The sequence below is a fragment of the Epinephelus fuscoguttatus genome, linkage group LG20, assembly GCF_011397635.1.
Source record: "Epinephelus fuscoguttatus linkage group LG20, E.fuscoguttatus.final_Chr_v1".
NCBI classification, from domain to species: domain Eukaryota; kingdom Metazoa; phylum Chordata; class Actinopteri; order Perciformes; family Serranidae; genus Epinephelus; species Epinephelus fuscoguttatus.
In genome coordinates, this window is record NC_064771.1 from 27728592 (window position 1) to 27746040 (window position 17449).

Consider the following 17449-nt stretch of genomic DNA (forward strand, 5'->3'; position numbering starts at 1 on the left):
ACAGGGGCTGCATGTCAAAGCTGTTTTTTATTTTGCGCCACTCATACGCTTTGGGTTGAGTGTGTGCATGTGTGCCTTTTAAAAAATATGTCCTCTGAGTGTGATTTACTGTCTCACAAATGTTTTTAGGAGAAAGGAGGGTGAGATTTAAGCACCATCTCCCCACATTTTCAGTGACTTCATTGAACTGGAGGCCTAAGTCTCATGCTGCACGAGCCTATTCTCGCGAGGATTCCTTCCCTTTACACACATACACACACTCATCATCATCACTCCTCCTCCTCCTCCTCTTCTCCCCAGCCCCTCCCTTTCCGTCTCTGCTCGCCTCTATCCTCTTCAGCCTTGCCTGCCTGTCAGAAAGGTACTCCAGTGTTGGAGGCTAGGCTACCCTCCTCCCGGACCCCGTACGAGAGCCAGCCGCCGTCGTACCCCAAGGCTCGGGCTCCCCAACTCACGGCTCCAGCCATGGCAACCACCGCTACTTCCACCCGGTTTACCGACGAGTACCAGCTGTACGAGGAGCTCGGGAAGTAAGCAGCAGTCGTTAACGTTACAGTGTGCATCGTGTTTGTCTTGTCGTTTTTGTCCCCCACCCCCGCAACCTCGCCTCACATTATTTCTGGTTAGCCAGCTAGCAGGCGATAGCTAGCCACAGTAGCTCACACACTAGCCATGTAAGGTGCCTTGATAAGTCGCCCGTGTGTGCTAACTGGCGGCTGCTGTTGTCGTGGTGCAGTCAGGCTACATAACTGTTGCTAGCCGCTAGCTAACGGAGAACAGCGCACTAACGTTCAGTCACTAGCCACAAAGCTACCATGCTGATATTGATAAACTAGGCGAGCTAGCCCGCTAGCGTTGCGTCTTTTAGTCGCTAATGGTGATGAATACACAGCACGGAGGCTTGGTGCATTGACAGCTGGTAGCCCTTCCGTGTTTGCTAGCCGGTATTTTCTGGTCTGCCGGAGCCGTCAGCGGGGCCCCGGGAGACGCAAGAGACGCAGCCCTGTGACATTTCACCGGCCCACGGCTCTTGACAGCTCCGTGCTGGCTCCACAGACCAGAGGCTGTGGTCGCTAGCTAACTAGGCCGACCACTTTTTTTTTTTTTTTTTTTTTTTTTTTGCTCCTGAGCAGCTGCAGATGATTTGTGTAACCGTGTTGAGTAACGTTAACATTACGTACTCCTGGATCAGTTTAATGAGGAAGTTATTCGGCCCAGGCTGCGCTGTGTTTGCACTGTAATGCTCCGCTCACCAGCTGGCCAGCTCATCACAGTATCAATACACGTATTGTCGCTGCAAACGGAGGTAATCGTGGGGTTATACAGCAATTTGGCGTTTACTGTGTAAGAGGCAGTGACGTGTTTTCTCGGTAGCCTTATTCTGATGACGGCAAGAAAACCGGGCCACTGCCTCCTCTGTTTCATCATCACCATCACCATCATCATCATCAGCAGCAGCAGCATCTGTTGTTCTTGGCCAGGGAAGGCTGTTTTTTTTTTCATGTACCCAAACCAGCGGCAGCAGGGCGACACTGGCCCTACAAAGATACACCGGCTGCCATTTCCACTCTCTTCCTGATAATTGACAGTAATCGATGGCACTGATTGCACAGCCACTGCACTCAAACACACACACACACACACACACACACCTATACATCCTCCACGGTGGATGTACTGCTCCTGATTCTCCTGCAGACTGACCACTTACCTCGGCTTATGTTTCTGCACCCTCTTTGTTAATGCATTTTGCTCCGTCATAGGTTATTAACGTCAAGGCACTGACTTGGACTTCTGTCACCTCTCATTTACTGGTGAATAATTGAAACTAAGAGCGGGGCGGTGGGAGCAGAGTGCAGCAGAAAGTAGCAGCCCTCCATATATCACCCAGAGTAGCACCAGGCAGCCTGCCTCGCACAAGAAAACTGCATAGGGCCAGAAACTGCAGGTAGTGCCGTGTGTGATGTAGGCGCTATGGAAATCATGCATAATTACTCGTGATGCTCAAAAGTGAACGATCACTACAGCAGCCAGCAGGTGAAAAATATGGAGCATTCATCTAGGTCAATATGAAACTCCTCAGAGTCGGAGTTGTTTTATTGTGTGTTACGCACTTCCTTTTCTGCTTGAGCACATTTATAACTGAACATCGTTACCCTGTGAATGTATTAAATATTGCCCATTGTTGTGTGAGATGCAGCCCATTCTTTGTGCTGGCTGTTGCAAATTGAATTTCCTCTGGGGCTCTAGGTTGCATTGTATTGTGCGCCTATCAAAGATTAGCAAAAGTACTTGGCCATTCATTTATAATCCAAGACCTGAGCTGGTATCAGCACTCACGCTTGAGAAGCCTGTTATATTGATGCTTGTTTTCTTGATTGTTGCCCACCTTTTTAGGTTGTACACACTGAAACTGTGATAGTAATGACTGTAAACTGTGTGTGTGTGTGTGTGTGTGTGTGTGTGTGTGTGTGTGTGTGTGTGAGATAGACCAAAGTTGTTGGCATACACGCAAAACACAAACCACTGCCACACGAGTTGATGCAGTTTCAAATGTCACACTTTGTGTATGTGTGAGAGAGGGCATGTGAAATGGAACTGATTTTTTGTTGTTTATGTTCTGTCTTCTTAGGGGAGCTTTTTCAGTGGTGCGTAGGTGTGTAAAGAAGTCATCAGGACAGGAGTATGCTGCAAAAATCATCAACACTAAGAAGCTATCTGCAAGAGGTACGGTAACACCATGCACACTCACACAGACTGATGCTGATACTGATATGCTTGTGACGTATATTGTAAAGTACGGCTCTGTGATGAATGTGTATCATTTTAATAATGTGATAGTTATAATTATTGGCATACAGTGAAGTCTCTGGAAATTATGTTGCGAAACAATTAAAGGTTTAGTGTGTAGGATTTTGAGGCGTTGAGCACTGAGGTTGCAGAACTGAACTTCTTCTCCGTGTGCCAAGTGCTAATTTTCTTTTTGTAGGAGGGCATGGTCACACTCAAGTGAAATTAACATTGGTGTTTAATGGGCTTCCATTCAGTGTGAGCGAAGGGGTGAATAAAACATTTGCTTCCGGTGGCAAAGCAATAGCAAGGATGCCATGGAGGAGACAGTAGCCCCTTTGCCGCCTTTGCATTTTTTTTTACAGAACCAAACAGCGGTGGCATCATCTCGCTCCAGTGTGTGATTTTAAACAGCATAGCAGCATTGTAAACGCAAAAGAGGCAAGGTGGGCGCGACATAACAACAGCGCCGGTCTCTAGTGTGGCATGTAATACATGCATTACCACCCATATTTGTATTGCAATAACAGTCATTGGCTGTATCTGTCATATGGTGGCTGATCTCATCCTCTGCTCTGAAGGAAAGGAGCTCCTGGGGCTTTTTGTTTTCCCAGTTTGCGAACATTTTCAGCCGCTGTGCTTCTTCTTTGTGTTAACCACTAGCTGCTACTTGACTTCATAAATCTCCCTCAGTGTGTCATACACGTAATCCATCACGAAACGTCACATCTGTGCTGCCCATGATAGCATCCTGCCGGCTGTCCCTTTAATACAGACATAATTTTGGCGCTGTCACCGCCTCCAATGCCGACTTAAAGGGGAAACAACTCCATGCTACCTTTATGCGATTGTACTTTTTATACAGAACGGCGAGATGGCACAACGGCATGAAATCCCTGCCTTGAGAGGTGGCGTAAAAGGGGCTAGTGATTGCCTGTTGCCTTGTTTAACCAGCTGATGGTGTATGGTATTGGCTGTGAAAACTACAAACTGCCTCACATGAGCGATGCTGCTTGGCCGAGTCGGAACGCAGGTAAAAGGAAGATGTTCCAATAACATCATATTTCAGCGCATTTATTAGCAAACTAACTTTCTGTGTCCACCATGCCAGGCACTGCCCACATTCAGCACAAGTACCGCCTCAGCTGGTGATAGTCACTCGCCTGCTTTCACTCATGTGTGGCAAGGTAAGGTGGGTCACGCCTCCACCATCCAAAACCATGCGCTATGCAAAAACACTATCTAGAGCCAGTGCTTGAAACAACATGACAGACTCTGTTGGAGAGTCCCCGCTTTGTATATAGGTGGGAACGGCTCATTCTAAGGTAATGAAAACACAAGAATTCTTAATTTCAGTGTGTTGTAAACGAATCGTAACATAGTTACATGAATATTAGATATGATTTCTGCCAATAGATGCCTGTAAGTCCTACTCACTGGACCTTCAATAGATAAAACAAGTGGAAACCCCTGTTTGTGGTCAATCCAGTGAACTAAACACTCGGCAAATCAAAGCACTTCATCCTATTGATGCAAAAATCCTGCAAATTCAATACTGCATTAAAGTAGTTCAGCTCAGCCATTTGCAACTTCGCCTGCTATGGCTTCCCAGAGATATTGAAGGTATAACTAATCTCTGCTGGTTCACGTCTTATGTCTCACTAAATATATATTGTCACATCGCCCAGCCTTATTGGAAAGTATGCCCATAAACCACGAGTCCCATAATTCCAATGGCAGCGGAAATCTTTTATTCAATCATCGTGTCTGTGGGGAGTTCTTATCTGCAACCTCTTGGTTTAATGACCCTCTTTATAAACACTGTATTGAATAACTCTCAATCGCTCCTCTGTGGTGTCGTCAGACAACCGCTGTATGATGAATTGATCCAAATTTCTGAGAAGCTCTGCGTGGAAAGGGCACACCGACGGGACTGAAATACAACAATAAGACCTGGCAGGACATGACAGATGTTTCTCGTCTGATATCTTGTTGATAATTGTGTGTGTGTGTGTGTGTGTGTGTGTGTGTGTGTGTGTGTTCACGTAGCTCCACTCCTTGAATTTAATTTGTTACGTCGGTTGTGCGTTCCTTTAATAGATCCACACCCACGTGCACATGCCTGCTGTGGCGTGCCATGTCGTAACAATAACGTGAGCTCATGTCAGTGTGTCAGAGCCTCCCCTGGCTTCAGCCTGAGATACTTAATTGCTTTCTCTTTTTTGCACCTGACAAATTAGGCCCGCGCTCCTCCCTGACGTTCACGCACACCTGGCTTCCTTTTCCTTCTTCGCTGCGTGCTCTCTCCTATCTGTCTCTGGTAGCCTCTCTCGCTCATTGCCTTTCTCTTGTCTTTCTGCAAAGGGGGATTGGTTTGTATTGAGGCTAATCCACTTATGCTAAATGTATCTCATCAACCACTAAGACCCCACGGATTCCATAGGCGCCTCCCTGTTTGCCCTGTTGTTGTCTGTGTCTGATGGCATTTGTGTGTGTGTGTGTGTGTGTGTGTGTGTGTGGAGGAGAGACAGAGAGAGCAGGGAGTAACGCTAATAGAGCATGTCTGTATTGTGAGGCATCTGTGAGTGTGTTGTAATACCCTTATTGTTCTATCCCTGCCATCAAGTGTCCACACAGGGCAGCTCCTGGTATTAATGTCCCACCAAGGAAAAGTAAGGGCTCAGCAGAAAACTGTTGGCTCTTCGTAGAGGCAGGCAGCACAATGTAGGCCTGTGTATGTGTACGTGTTTGCCAGGGGAGAAGAAAGCTGGCCGGAGGAGGAGGAGGAGGAGGAGGAGATTTTTAACACTATAGTCTTGCAAGGCGATCTATGACACTCCATTCCAGGGAGGCAAGGTGAAAGGACGCGGAGAATGAGATGCGATAGAACGAGCAAAGAAGGGAACAGGAGGATTTTTTTTTTTTTTTTTTTTGTGCTAAGAGAAGAATTGCGGTAGGCCGCCCAGCTGATGCAACATGCACCTACGCGCACACAAAACACAACGTCCACACACTCAGGCAGCCAGTGCGTGAGCAGGCAGCTTGCCTGGTAGGATTTGGGTGGTTTTTTTTAGCCCGATGGGGCGAGTGTGACCTCACGCGTGGCCTGGTGGGTAAGTCTCTCAAAGCTCTGGTAAACACTGCAGTAATCTGAGAAGGGGGGGGGGTAGAAGGAAGGAAGGAAGGAAGGAAGGAAGGAAGGAAGTGAGGAAGGATGGGATGTCAGGGATGGATGTAGGCTGTTGGCTGTGGGATAGTCCAGCCTACAAGCAGTTGGGGGTGGATGCGAGTGGGCAGCAGGGTACACAACATGCACACGCACACACACAGAAATACACTTGATTCTCACCACAGAGAATCAATGGTTTTTAACACTATCTCGTCCGCAGTGGTTTCAGTTCGCAAATGAATGAGTGGAATTAAATAAAATGGCCCGATAATTTCACAGAAAGTTTCATGATTCGTTTAAGTCAAAGAAGAAAATGAGACTGAAGATGGGGAGAAGCTATATTAGAGCATCAAGAAAAATATCATAAAGTTAAATCCATAAATGGGGAAATCTATTAGAAATTGAATAAATCATTAGTTCAACGTGGCAGAGCACAAAGTGTCGCAATGGTGTGATGCAAGTGTCGTTGCACAGAATGATAGCTCTGTTTTATTTAGTTGTTCATGAGTGAATTGACTGAAAAGTGGATGGCTGCTGTATTGTCTGCTGCAGCACTGTGTGTGTGTGTGTGTACACTTCAGTATAATGCACTGCCCTAATACCTTTTCTCCTCAACATTTTTTAGTGTCTTGGGGCTGCGTGACTGTCACAGTAAAAATTATTTCAGTTGTAACTTCACTGTCTTTATTGATTGCTCAACAATGTCCCGAATATCCACCTCAGTCCAGTTGGTTCCTTGCTCACCACCAAAGTCTCATTATTATTATTGTTATTATCATTAATGGCCAACCTCTGAGATTCAGCAGCCTCCCCATGAGTGTAGCCTGATTCAAGACCTCTGAATCACCACCTACATCTGCAGTTTGTTCAGTGATTTGAATAGATCTGATGTGCTCATCGGTGGCTGTTTGCCCCCAGTTGGAGAAGCAGTTGGCCAATCAGAGCTTGTAGGCTGGATTAAGAATGGGGACATAATCTTATACTTACCCAGCTATATTCATGAAATATGGTGACAGAAGCATGGCCACGAGAACAGCGATGAACACAGATGAGACTGACAGAGCCATACAGGTTTTTGTAAGCCGACTAAACGAAACAATGGCTCTTAATTAGGGATGTCACTTCCAGTTAATTTTGCCTTCAATAGCCTGACACCCATTAACTGGTAACTAAATGGTTAATTTTTAAGGGGGGAAAAAGACCCAAAATGACCTGAAATAAAAGGCCTTTTGTTTTAGGCCATTGCTCCATTGACTAAATCAGATTTAGCGCTGTAATTCAAAGCACTGTCCATTTAGAGGTGGTGAAATTTAAATGTCTTGGCATGTTAATGTGTTACCTGTTATTTTATTTTCTGTTCGCTTTGCTGACATACAGCCGGCTAGCTGCGTTAACTTGTAGAAACATAGTGCCCACTGCCCATCCTCTGGTCTCCACTGGTTAGCTATGTTAGCCTTAGCTGCTCTGCTCTACGCATCACCTTGGTAAGGTTGTTGAAGCTAGTGGTGCTACATATTTAGCTATTGCAGCTGGTAGCACAGTCCCGGTGATGGCACGGCATTGCTGCAGAAACATGGTAGCCACCCTCCAGTCTCTTCCCATATCACCCCAGTGAGTAAACGCTTCATATTGAGCTGCAAGGCCCTGTTAGCTGTGCTGACACTGCCAACATTGCTAGCAGAGCCTACAGTGGTGGTGACATAGTCAGTTATGCTTGAGGGAATGTGTGGCTCAAAATTTAGCCACTTACTTACTTAAGCAACTGGGTAGAAGACCAGAAGGTGGGCATTATGTTTCCACAGCAACACTGTTGAATCGGGACGCTGTTCAGGGAGTAACTGCCGAATGAGTAATGCTACTAGCTAGCTTTCACCAGACGCTGGTGGTGTACAGTGCAGTAAACTGAAGAGCAGCACGATTAACCTATAGACTCACATATGTAACTGGTGCAAAATATTCTTAGTGGTTAACCAAGTCATGGTTAACTGCTGACACCCATACTCTTAAAAGTATACTCTGCAGGAATTGTTGGCTACTGTGTGTAAACGGTATCGCCAGGCACTACCTTTATAAAGTCTGAACCTCACCTGCGCACTGTGCACAGGAATGTTCTGAACACAGCAATAAGATAAGGAAATACAGGCAGAGGGCAAAGTGCGCGCATAATCCCACTGATGGTAATTAACTTACAGTGTTACACAGGTGATTTTTTTTTTCCCCTCAACACACCATATACTGTGTGTAAAAACTAATTTTCTGCTTATAATTAGCTTGCATGTGTGTGCTTGGATTTGAAGTTTGGTTCAACAGAATTCTCTCACCACTCCCTATCCATGACGAAATGTAGTGTCGCACACTACAAAGCCATTAGGCCTCGCCCTCTACTAGGGTTGGGCGATATGATGGTATATACCATGTGAAGGTATAAAGGTGTCCACCAGAAATTAAAACAATTGATGTACAGTAGACTACATATAGTTTGTGATGACTGTATTTAGGCCCAGTCCCATTTCTACCATTTAAATCTTCCACTTGGTATTGAGTGCCCTCGTTTGCGAGATAACCCTTGATGAGGGAAGTGAGAAATATTAGAATAGAGATCTTTCCCTAAGAAATGAGACACCACTTCATGCAAATCGGCGTGGCCAACGTGCAGGCATACGTCACGTGTGGTAGCGGCGCAAGATACTGGTAGTCATTCAGGTTTGAAAATGTCAGCTCCAGCGCTTGTGTTGTGGCGTGTGCTATGTTTATTCTTCTCCGTCTGATGAATCAACGGAGTAGAAATGCTGAAAACAGGAGGCGCCTACGACGTCTTCTAGTTCTGATCGATTTTGTTCGGGTAAGTCGGTTTGTTTAAATATTATGACAAAGTGTTCAACCGAGATGCTGATGAGTTTACGCTAGTCCAACCATCTGTTGTTTGTATAGCCTACATTCCGCTCGTACAGAAACAAATTGTTTTCCAAAACTTGCTGGAGTTGCTGACTTTGCAAGGTGTTCTGGGAAATTTCATCTTCCACTTCGTTGAAAGGGGCTCCTTTGGAATCTAGGGCGGGTTTTAAGTGTTGGAAACCACTTCCACTACCTCAGTTCTGTTTTGGGACACCACTAGCCTAAACGGCTGTTGCAGAAATTGAAGGTGTACTAACTCTTTAAAATCAGCATATTTCTTAAATCCTTGCATAAAAACACTTTCAGTGACCTGCTCCTAGCAACCGCCACCATGACTTCTGTGTCAGACAGAAAATTTGCCAACGTGAACACAAAGTCAGGCTGAATTCTGTCTGATTATCAGTCAGTTTTGATGTGTAGTGGTTACCATGGTAACCATAATGGCAGTCTCATGTGAACTGTGAAGAGGCCGATAAAATACCATTGTAATTTAGGGATGCTTTTCGCCATATTAACATATCTTACTGCCAGATAGGAGGGTTACATTACAAACATTTTGGATGGTACTTTGGGTAAAAGAATGAGACCACATTTTTCTTGGAATGGTTATTATCATGATAAGGCTTAAATACTGTCTTAAGTTGGTCTTAAAGTTATATTTCAGTGCTAGTTTCAGAGGGGTATTGGACTGTCTTAGCTGAGTAAAACAGAAAATAAACACCTGCTCATCTGTTGTTGCTGTAATTATGACCATTAGGTATGGGAAATATTAGGGATGCACCAATACTCAGTATTCATATCAGTCTGATTTTGGAAAATGCAACGGATATTGGACAGAAAAATAGATACAGACCTCCGTCCGATGCATTTTTAAAATGCAAGTATCGACAGATATACATGTCATGTTAATATTTGTATAACCACACTCAGTGTTGTTAACTGTCACTGAGAAAGGTGGTGATTTGTACCCTGATTACAACCGTAGCCACATTACCAAAGGGCCGGGTATCATACCTCTGTGCTTTTTGGGCACCTTCCAAAACATGTTTGTATCTTGGTCAGATTCTTAGTCTTGCTTACTTTGGCTAGATATTTTCTGAAATGACATTTGCGTTTTATTTTGGCACAGTTCATGTATAGCGTCTTTGTGTTTAAACAAAATAAACTACTTGTGTATTGAGAAATTTGGCTTGTTGTATTAAATAGAAAAAAGATTTTTGTTATATTCCTAAAATAGGACCAGTCAAAAAATAGTGTTTGGTATTTGTATTGAAACTGTGAGTATCATATGTAACAACACTACCATAGCAGGTGTGTGAGTGCAGCTACCTCATTAAAAAACAGCATAAACAGGTTTGTTTAATGGCCGTCTTAGGCAAAGGGCATATGAGTGGTTTCTCACAACAGCTTGGTAGATATTAAAGGGATAGATCAGATATTTTAAAGATGGGTTGTGTGAGATACTTATCCGTAGTTAGTGTATTATCAATAGATGGGGGTCAGCTCGTCCCCGGTTTAGAGAAGCAGACAGGAGTACCGCCACAGAAATTTAGCAATGTACTGCTGTGGACATGAGGACAAAGGCAGCAGCAAAACGTATTTTAGTCACCTAAAAAAAAATCAGCATCAGTTTAAGTGTACGCTACATTTACAATATTTTCACGGCTTTACCTTGCAGTCAAACAGCCTTCTCCAAAATGGAACTGAAGCCATTATTTATGCTCTTATCAATGCCACCTGACAGTATTTTTACCTCATGAAACATGGGATTGTCTGTCTACCACTGCCTCAATTGTCTGTTTTTGTTTTTGTGTGCATGGGGTTAGTTCAGGTTCACCAGAGACACACAATAACACTAACTAGGCAGCAGTAGACCACCAGCTCCTGTGTTCTGCGAGGAGCAATTACTGTTTTTGTCAAAGGAGATTGCTGGCTTTGAAGAGAGCATAGACAACAGCTTCATCTCAGTCCCAGTGGCAAGGGCTGCAAGGTAAAGGGTTAATGGCAAGGTGAAGTGGAGAAAATATTCTAAAAGTAGCGTACACTTAAACTAACATTGAATATTTTTAGGTGGCTAAAATATGTTATGCTGCTGCCCTTGTCCACATGTCCACAGCAGTGCATTGCTTAGCCTCTGTGGCCGTACGCCTGCCTGCTTCTCCAAACTGGGGGAGTGCCGACTGCCTTTATTGTAGGTAACACAATAAAGGTAATGTAAGTATAAGGGCCTTTGCACACTGAGTCCGTTATCCATCATCCAAAAAAATCGTTACGCACACTGATTTCGATGCGTTTTATCGTTCTATTCATTATGAAAATTCCTATCTGACTGTCACCACTCCCTCCCTGTCTTTCATTTGGCACCGCAGCTGCATGAAGGGGTGGAGCTGTCCTCTGCATTCTATGTGCGGTCCACATCCTCCTCCTCCTCATCATCATCCACCTAAATAAGACTATCCAACCTGTTGAACGTGAGCTGTCCGAGTTATGAAGTGATTCTGTGCGCTCCGTTCCCCTGGCCCTTTTCTTCACTGATTCTCGGTCAGACGTCTGTGAAGTCCTTGTACGAAAAATGCAGAAAACCAACCTGTTCTGAAAAATATAATGACGTATGAAAGTTCGAACGTGATCGACACAAAAAAATGTGGTATAGAGCCACTTTTGTTACATTTCATCTGAAATCACCTGTGATCGCCTCCAGTGCTGTCACATTGTGGATATTGCGATACGCTGTCACACATAAAGCGGTGTTTGATTGTTACAGTTTGGACGTAAACTTGCCTGCAACAGACTGAACTAGATCCTCGAGTCTTCAATCAGATTGTGGCAGAAAGAGGGGCGTGTGTGTTTATGAGCATGTGTTCTTGTGTGTGTTGGTGGGCATGTGTGTGTCAGGCCCTCTCCATCCTCCTCAGCTGATGTAAGATGGCTGTGGGCCCGCCCCATGGCAAAGCAGATGGCCAATTAGAGAGCAGCAGGAAGTGCCAGTAATTACCCTCCAGCCCTCTCTTTCCTGTCTTCTTCTACCACACACTCTTGCACCAACAAATAAGGAGATTGAATGAATTAGTGAGTGCTGCAGTGACACTGCACCAGGGTAGACGGCTACACACACACACACACACACACACACACACACACACACACACACACACACACACACACACACAGGGGAGCTGTGATCCTCTCCTAGCAAATGGACGTTCCATGTAATCCTCCCTCCTCTCTGTCTGTCTCTCCAGCCTGCGTCACCGGTGTAATTAGAAGGAGGTTCAGGTCTCTCCCTTATTCACCCGCTTTCTCTCAGATGAGGGAAATCTATACCTGCAGGGAGACGGCAAGGAGGTTAGAGGAAGGTAGATGTGGAGAGTGTAGCACCGTGTTAGAGAGCTCCAACACTGCAGCTTGGAAACTAATCCAAGTCAGCAACAAGTTATGCCAGGCTTACACTAAAGGACTTTTCATGGGGTTTCACTGTCGCAGACAAATTTCAAATGTCTGAATAAAATCACCAGAGTTTTACCTCAGTTGGTGCGGGCTCCCTTGATCGTGATTGTTTTGTGTAAGGTGGTCATAAAAGGTCTTTTTCTCGTCTGGACTTTCAGATGAAATCAAACATGGTTAGTATTATTCTAAGTTTTGAGTTTGGTTCATGGAAATACTGCAGTTCAATGATGTTATCAACAACCAATAGCTGCACTCTCTCCAGCACCAAACAATATGCTGCAATCAGGTAGACTGTAAACATGGATAGGACTTCAGGGAAGTGCAAGAACTCGAATAAAGCCCTTTGTACACACAGCTGCTCCAGTCCTTTCATAATGCCTCCTTTGCATTTTTACACCAAGTCAATCAACAGTGACATAATGCTGCTCCAGTGTGTGATTTTAGAGCGTGCTGGCATTGTGGATGAAATGTAACACAATGTCATTGGCCTGTAGTGTGACATATATCATGTATGTCCGCAGTGTTTTATAAACAATAACATGGCAATAACAGTCAATTACCGTCCCTGTTATACAGCGGCTGATCTCGTCATCTGCTCAAAGGGAAAGGGGCTCCAGGCCTCAATGTTTACCCAATTTGTGGATATTTTCAGCTGCTGTTCTTCTTCCTTGAGTTAGCTGCTAGCTGCTATCAGCTGCTTTTTGAATCTCCCACAGTGGGATGCACGTATATCACGTTGTCAAAACATCACACCAGCGACGCCCATGATCCCATCCTGCCGGCTTTCCTGTTTATACAGACATCCTTTCAGAGCTGTTACTGCCTCCGATGCTGGCTTAAAGGTGAAACAACTCTGTTGCCCCATTTGGCGATTGTACCTTTTACACAGCATGGCGAGGTGGAATAACGGTGTGAAACTACGGCCATGAAGAGGCAGTGTAAGGCCTCGCTCACACAGAAAGCGTTTTGCAGGTTGTAGGTAATCAAGCTACCATTTATTTCTCCACAGTAATTAGTATTTAGTTCCTGACATATTGAGGCAGAGGGTACTTGCTGTAGCTCTGGTTGAGGGTGAGAGGCTGTCAGTAAATAGTTAGTTGGGCACAGGGAAACAGAGATCTGTGTGGGTACATGAGACCCTAAAAAAGAGGGTGGATCTTGGGGAGTACCACCAGTTGGTCCAGGAGCTTCTCCTCCATGATGGCTGTTTCCAGGCATATTTTAGGATGACTCGGGGGCAGTTTGACAACCTGCTGTCTATCGTCAGGCCATATAGCTCTGGGTATCCAGCAACCACTACCACCAGTTTCTCCTCCATTATTTACCAACTGTAAACTTGTTGTCGTGACCACCACAGAAGGCCTGCCTCTCAAATCATGCAGTTAACAGACAATGGGGAAAAAAAGATGACGATAAGAGAGATGACGTGGAGCGTTTTCCACTCTGAGTTGAAGTTTTTCAACACAAGGAGTTCAGAGTGCTTCGGTTAAAACGCGAGGTGCATCGCAGCACAAAAAAACAGCGAGCAAAAAGCTTTATTCTCATTAAAAACAATTACAAAAAGCCGCCTCCACCTGCTAAAAGCTTCCTGTGTGATCAGGGCCTGATCTCTTGGACTGTGGAAAAGCAGAAGGAACTGGTGGTTTAAAACGATGTCTAAGACTATGTGTAACGGTTCATCTCTCATTCCCACAGCCCAGACACATTAAACTGACATCAATGTACTAGCAGCAATGAAGGCCAACTATTGCATCGCTTCATGTTGCCTGTGTCTCAGCCAAAAAGTTGAACCTGAACACACCGCTGAGACTCTGTCCAACAGCGCATACCTTCTGCACCTGCATGGGAAGATAAAACCCCACCACAGCAGCAGGCAGCGGTGGTCTTTAATCCTCATAAAGGGAAACCGGATGACCATCTATGTGCTAGTTAGCTAGTTAGCACATTATCAACACAATCCAGTGTTTAAAGAACATAGCATTTTTTACAGTGTGCCAGTGAACAATAACACAAACCATCATGAAGTGTTCCTGCCAAAGAGCTTGGCTAAAGGAAAATATTTTAAACTTATGTAACAAGTTTGTTTTGATCTCATTCCCTCTTGACTTGAGCTGTTTGTTTACTTACCTCACTTCTGTTTCTCTTCTCATGTGCTGAGCTGAACTGCCAATAAGAGTGATTTTATTCACCGACAGGCTATGCCGACTCCGATGCCAATTCAACATGCTGAATCAGCTGAAAAAAAAAAGCAGACAAGGGCCAATGGTGACACACTGCAAAGACTAGTGCGACAGATGCTCACTGGCGGCCAGACGTTGACCAATGGCCGACCGTTGGCTTGGTGTCAGGGCCTTAAAATAGCAGTTAACCTACGGAGGCTGGTGGCGAGTTGAGGCGACAAAATCTATCATGTAAAATTTGTATGCAAATACAGTTTATCTCTATAGACTATATTGAAGCAGAACTGACCAGAATAGTGTCAACATGTTTTGTCTCCAGAGATACAAGTGTTTGTGGACACATACAGAATTGTTAATATGTCATGTATTTTAAAGGAAGTTTGGTGCAATGTTTTCGACCAGAAGCAAGATGTGGATTAATCTCAAAAGGAATTTATTTGTAGTTTTGTAAATGGTGACACTACAAGATCCCCAGTCTCAGTCTCCAGATGTAAGACAGTGTCTTAAAAGTCTTTTCAAAGTCTTCTAGTGTATGGTAGGTGTTTGAGAACGTCAGGCGAAGGAGGATGTAGAGGGATAGCAGAGAGTGACGCTGCTTTTTACAATAATGTGCTCCTATATTACACCTGTACATACTGTATTGCAGTTGTAGAAGAGCAGTTTTGTACATTGATAGTTGATTGCTCAGCAGCAGCATGTGAATTTTATCTGAGGCTGTTGCAGCAGCGGGGAAATGAATGCAAATCTTAGTGAGCCTGCCTCTGTGTGGTGTAATCGCTATAGGGTTGACTTGGCTCTGCCACATACACGTAGACACACTGAGATCCATCTTCACTACAGTTACCCCCAAGTCATGTCTGACCTCAGCTGCATGGCTCCCAAAGCTTTAACAGAGTCATGTGGTCGACCTGCCGACATCATGTACAAACATGTCGACACACACTGTACAGGATTCAGTAAAATCCTCTAACAAGGATGTTTTTTTTGGACGTGTGTTGTGTGTGTTCTTGATAGCGTCCCTTCCCAGCAGAAATGCAAACACTCTAGTGTTCTTTAACTGGGCTTCACACTAACCCCTCTGCACACACACACACACACACACACACACACACACACACGCACATATGCACTTGCAGGTGCAAACTTGTGCACCCATTGCTTCACACACCCTCATTCGTTTCCACAAACAGCCAAATAGCCTTAAATTAAACCAGACCTGGGGTCAGTGGAGCTTTGCTTAAATGCACCTGCTGACTGTCACCTTTCAGAGGCAGATGCAGCCACTTGACTTTAACAGCTGTATCACTGATAGCTTAGCGCTGTGGCCTAAAATATTTGTCTTTGCACACATAATAATTCTTTATCTTTATAGCACAAATAACCTCACGCCTTTTTGCCTTCACATATTTTGTTTAGCTGCATGATGTTTGTATGCAGCTGATGCTCCAGTTAATCATCGTTACAAAGGAAACGTCAGTCGTGTTATGTTTTATACCAATTAGCAAGTATCCGCAGGCAACTTTTATAGAGGTGTAGGACACAGATTATAGATTGTAGGGTGCAGACACTATGATATCTTTATTTGCGAAAGAGACTTATGCCATTCTTTGTAAAAGCTGATCATGTGTTACAGGTAGAACTTCTCTGACTGAAAGATAGTGTTGGGGACATTTCTGATAGCCTTAATAAAAAGTAAACATTACTGCATGAGTTTTTCAAAATTGGTGCATATGTGGTGTGTGGTGGCCCATACCATATAACCACGCTGTCCCTGTTTCATGTTATACTCTTCACCTGAATCACCTTAATAAAATCATGTCTTATTTATTATTGTGCTGTTTAAAATCAGCTTTCACGAGGTAATGATGCACAAACACTTTGCTGCTCTGCCATTTAACTTATCTTTAACTTTTCTCTCCTCAGACCATCAGAAGCTTGAAAGGGAAGCTCGTATCTGCCGTCTGCTGAAGCACCCCAACATTGGTGAGTTTCTGTGCTCGTTACCGAAAGTGTATTGTTGTTACGCTCACCGGAGTGCAGCAGTGCTGGTAGTAGAATCATTTTTTTCCCCACAGTTGTGTTTATTGAAATTTTCAGGGCATACATGAATCAGTATATCAGCGTCTATGTTTCAGTGCCCATTTCTGGATAATATACATAGGTAAATGCCTCTAAACATGGAGTGGTAAAGCGATAGTAATGGGGAGAAAAAAGATTAAGTTAAAAAAAAAAAGAAGCTTAATTACTCATTTAAAATTTTTAATAATGGTAATAATAATAATAATAATAATGATAAATAAACAAAATAATAATAAATGAAATTGAAAAAAATCTCACACCATGCTTTTTAAAAAGAAAGATATAGTTGTTCCAACATTTAAGGATAATGCTATGCTGACGCTGAGTATCTGTAACAGAGAGTTCCCAAATATTGTTTATTCAGAGTCAATGTGTTGAGCGTAAAACTTTATCCTTGACCCTGGAAACAGTAATTTAATAAAATAATCTTAACTTTAAAAGGGAAAGAGCTAGTTAAGTAGAACTTTAGTTATTAATGTCGAGATGTACACTCGCATATTCTGATTGTTATGGGGTTTTTTTTGTAATATTTTGTTAAGGACTGGGTTGAAATAATCGATTCATCCGATTCAGTTGATCTGCATTTGAATGACCTGACATTGATTCATAAAATCCGAGATTGATTTTTTTAATATTTGCTTTTTTTTCAGAGATGTGTGAAGCTTTAACCCTGTTAATCTTGCTTGTAATAAACAGGCTGGGGCACTAAATGATTGAGGACTGGAGTATTTAGAAGCTGGGTTACTAGCTCTTTTATCTATAACTGTTAGCTTACTGCTTTTATGTATTCTATTATCGTGCTGCAGCAGCCGCTCCTCTTGCTGTCTGTGCGTCAGGGCTGCTGCGCCACTTTTACACCTTTTAAGTTATTCCACTCTGCTCTGTCCAC

The 17449-nt window shown here is 43.9% G+C and overlaps 1 protein-coding gene across 14 annotated transcripts in view; it reads left to right on the plus strand.

Moving 5' to 3' along the window:
• Positions 1 to 301: 301 nt before the first annotated feature.
• Positions 302 to 17449, plus strand: part of LOC125881099 (calcium/calmodulin-dependent protein kinase type II subunit gamma-like) — a 62461-nt gene continuing 45313 nt past the window's right edge. For 5 of the 14 annotated variants that reach the window (XM_049564082.1, XM_049564086.1, XM_049564078.1 and 2 more), the window contains exons 1-3: positions 303 to 530; positions 2633 to 2727; positions 16405 to 16464. In XM_049564082.1, the coding sequence (XP_049420039.1) occupies positions 466 to 530; positions 2633 to 2727; positions 16405 to 16464 (220 nt within the window). In that variant the 5' untranslated portion in view covers positions 303 to 465. Of the gene's footprint in view, positions 531 to 2632; positions 2728 to 16404; positions 16465 to 17449 lie in introns of all 14 variants that reach the window. The other 9 variants (XM_049564085.1, XM_049564087.1, XM_049564090.1 and 6 more) reach the window with 2 other exon arrangements.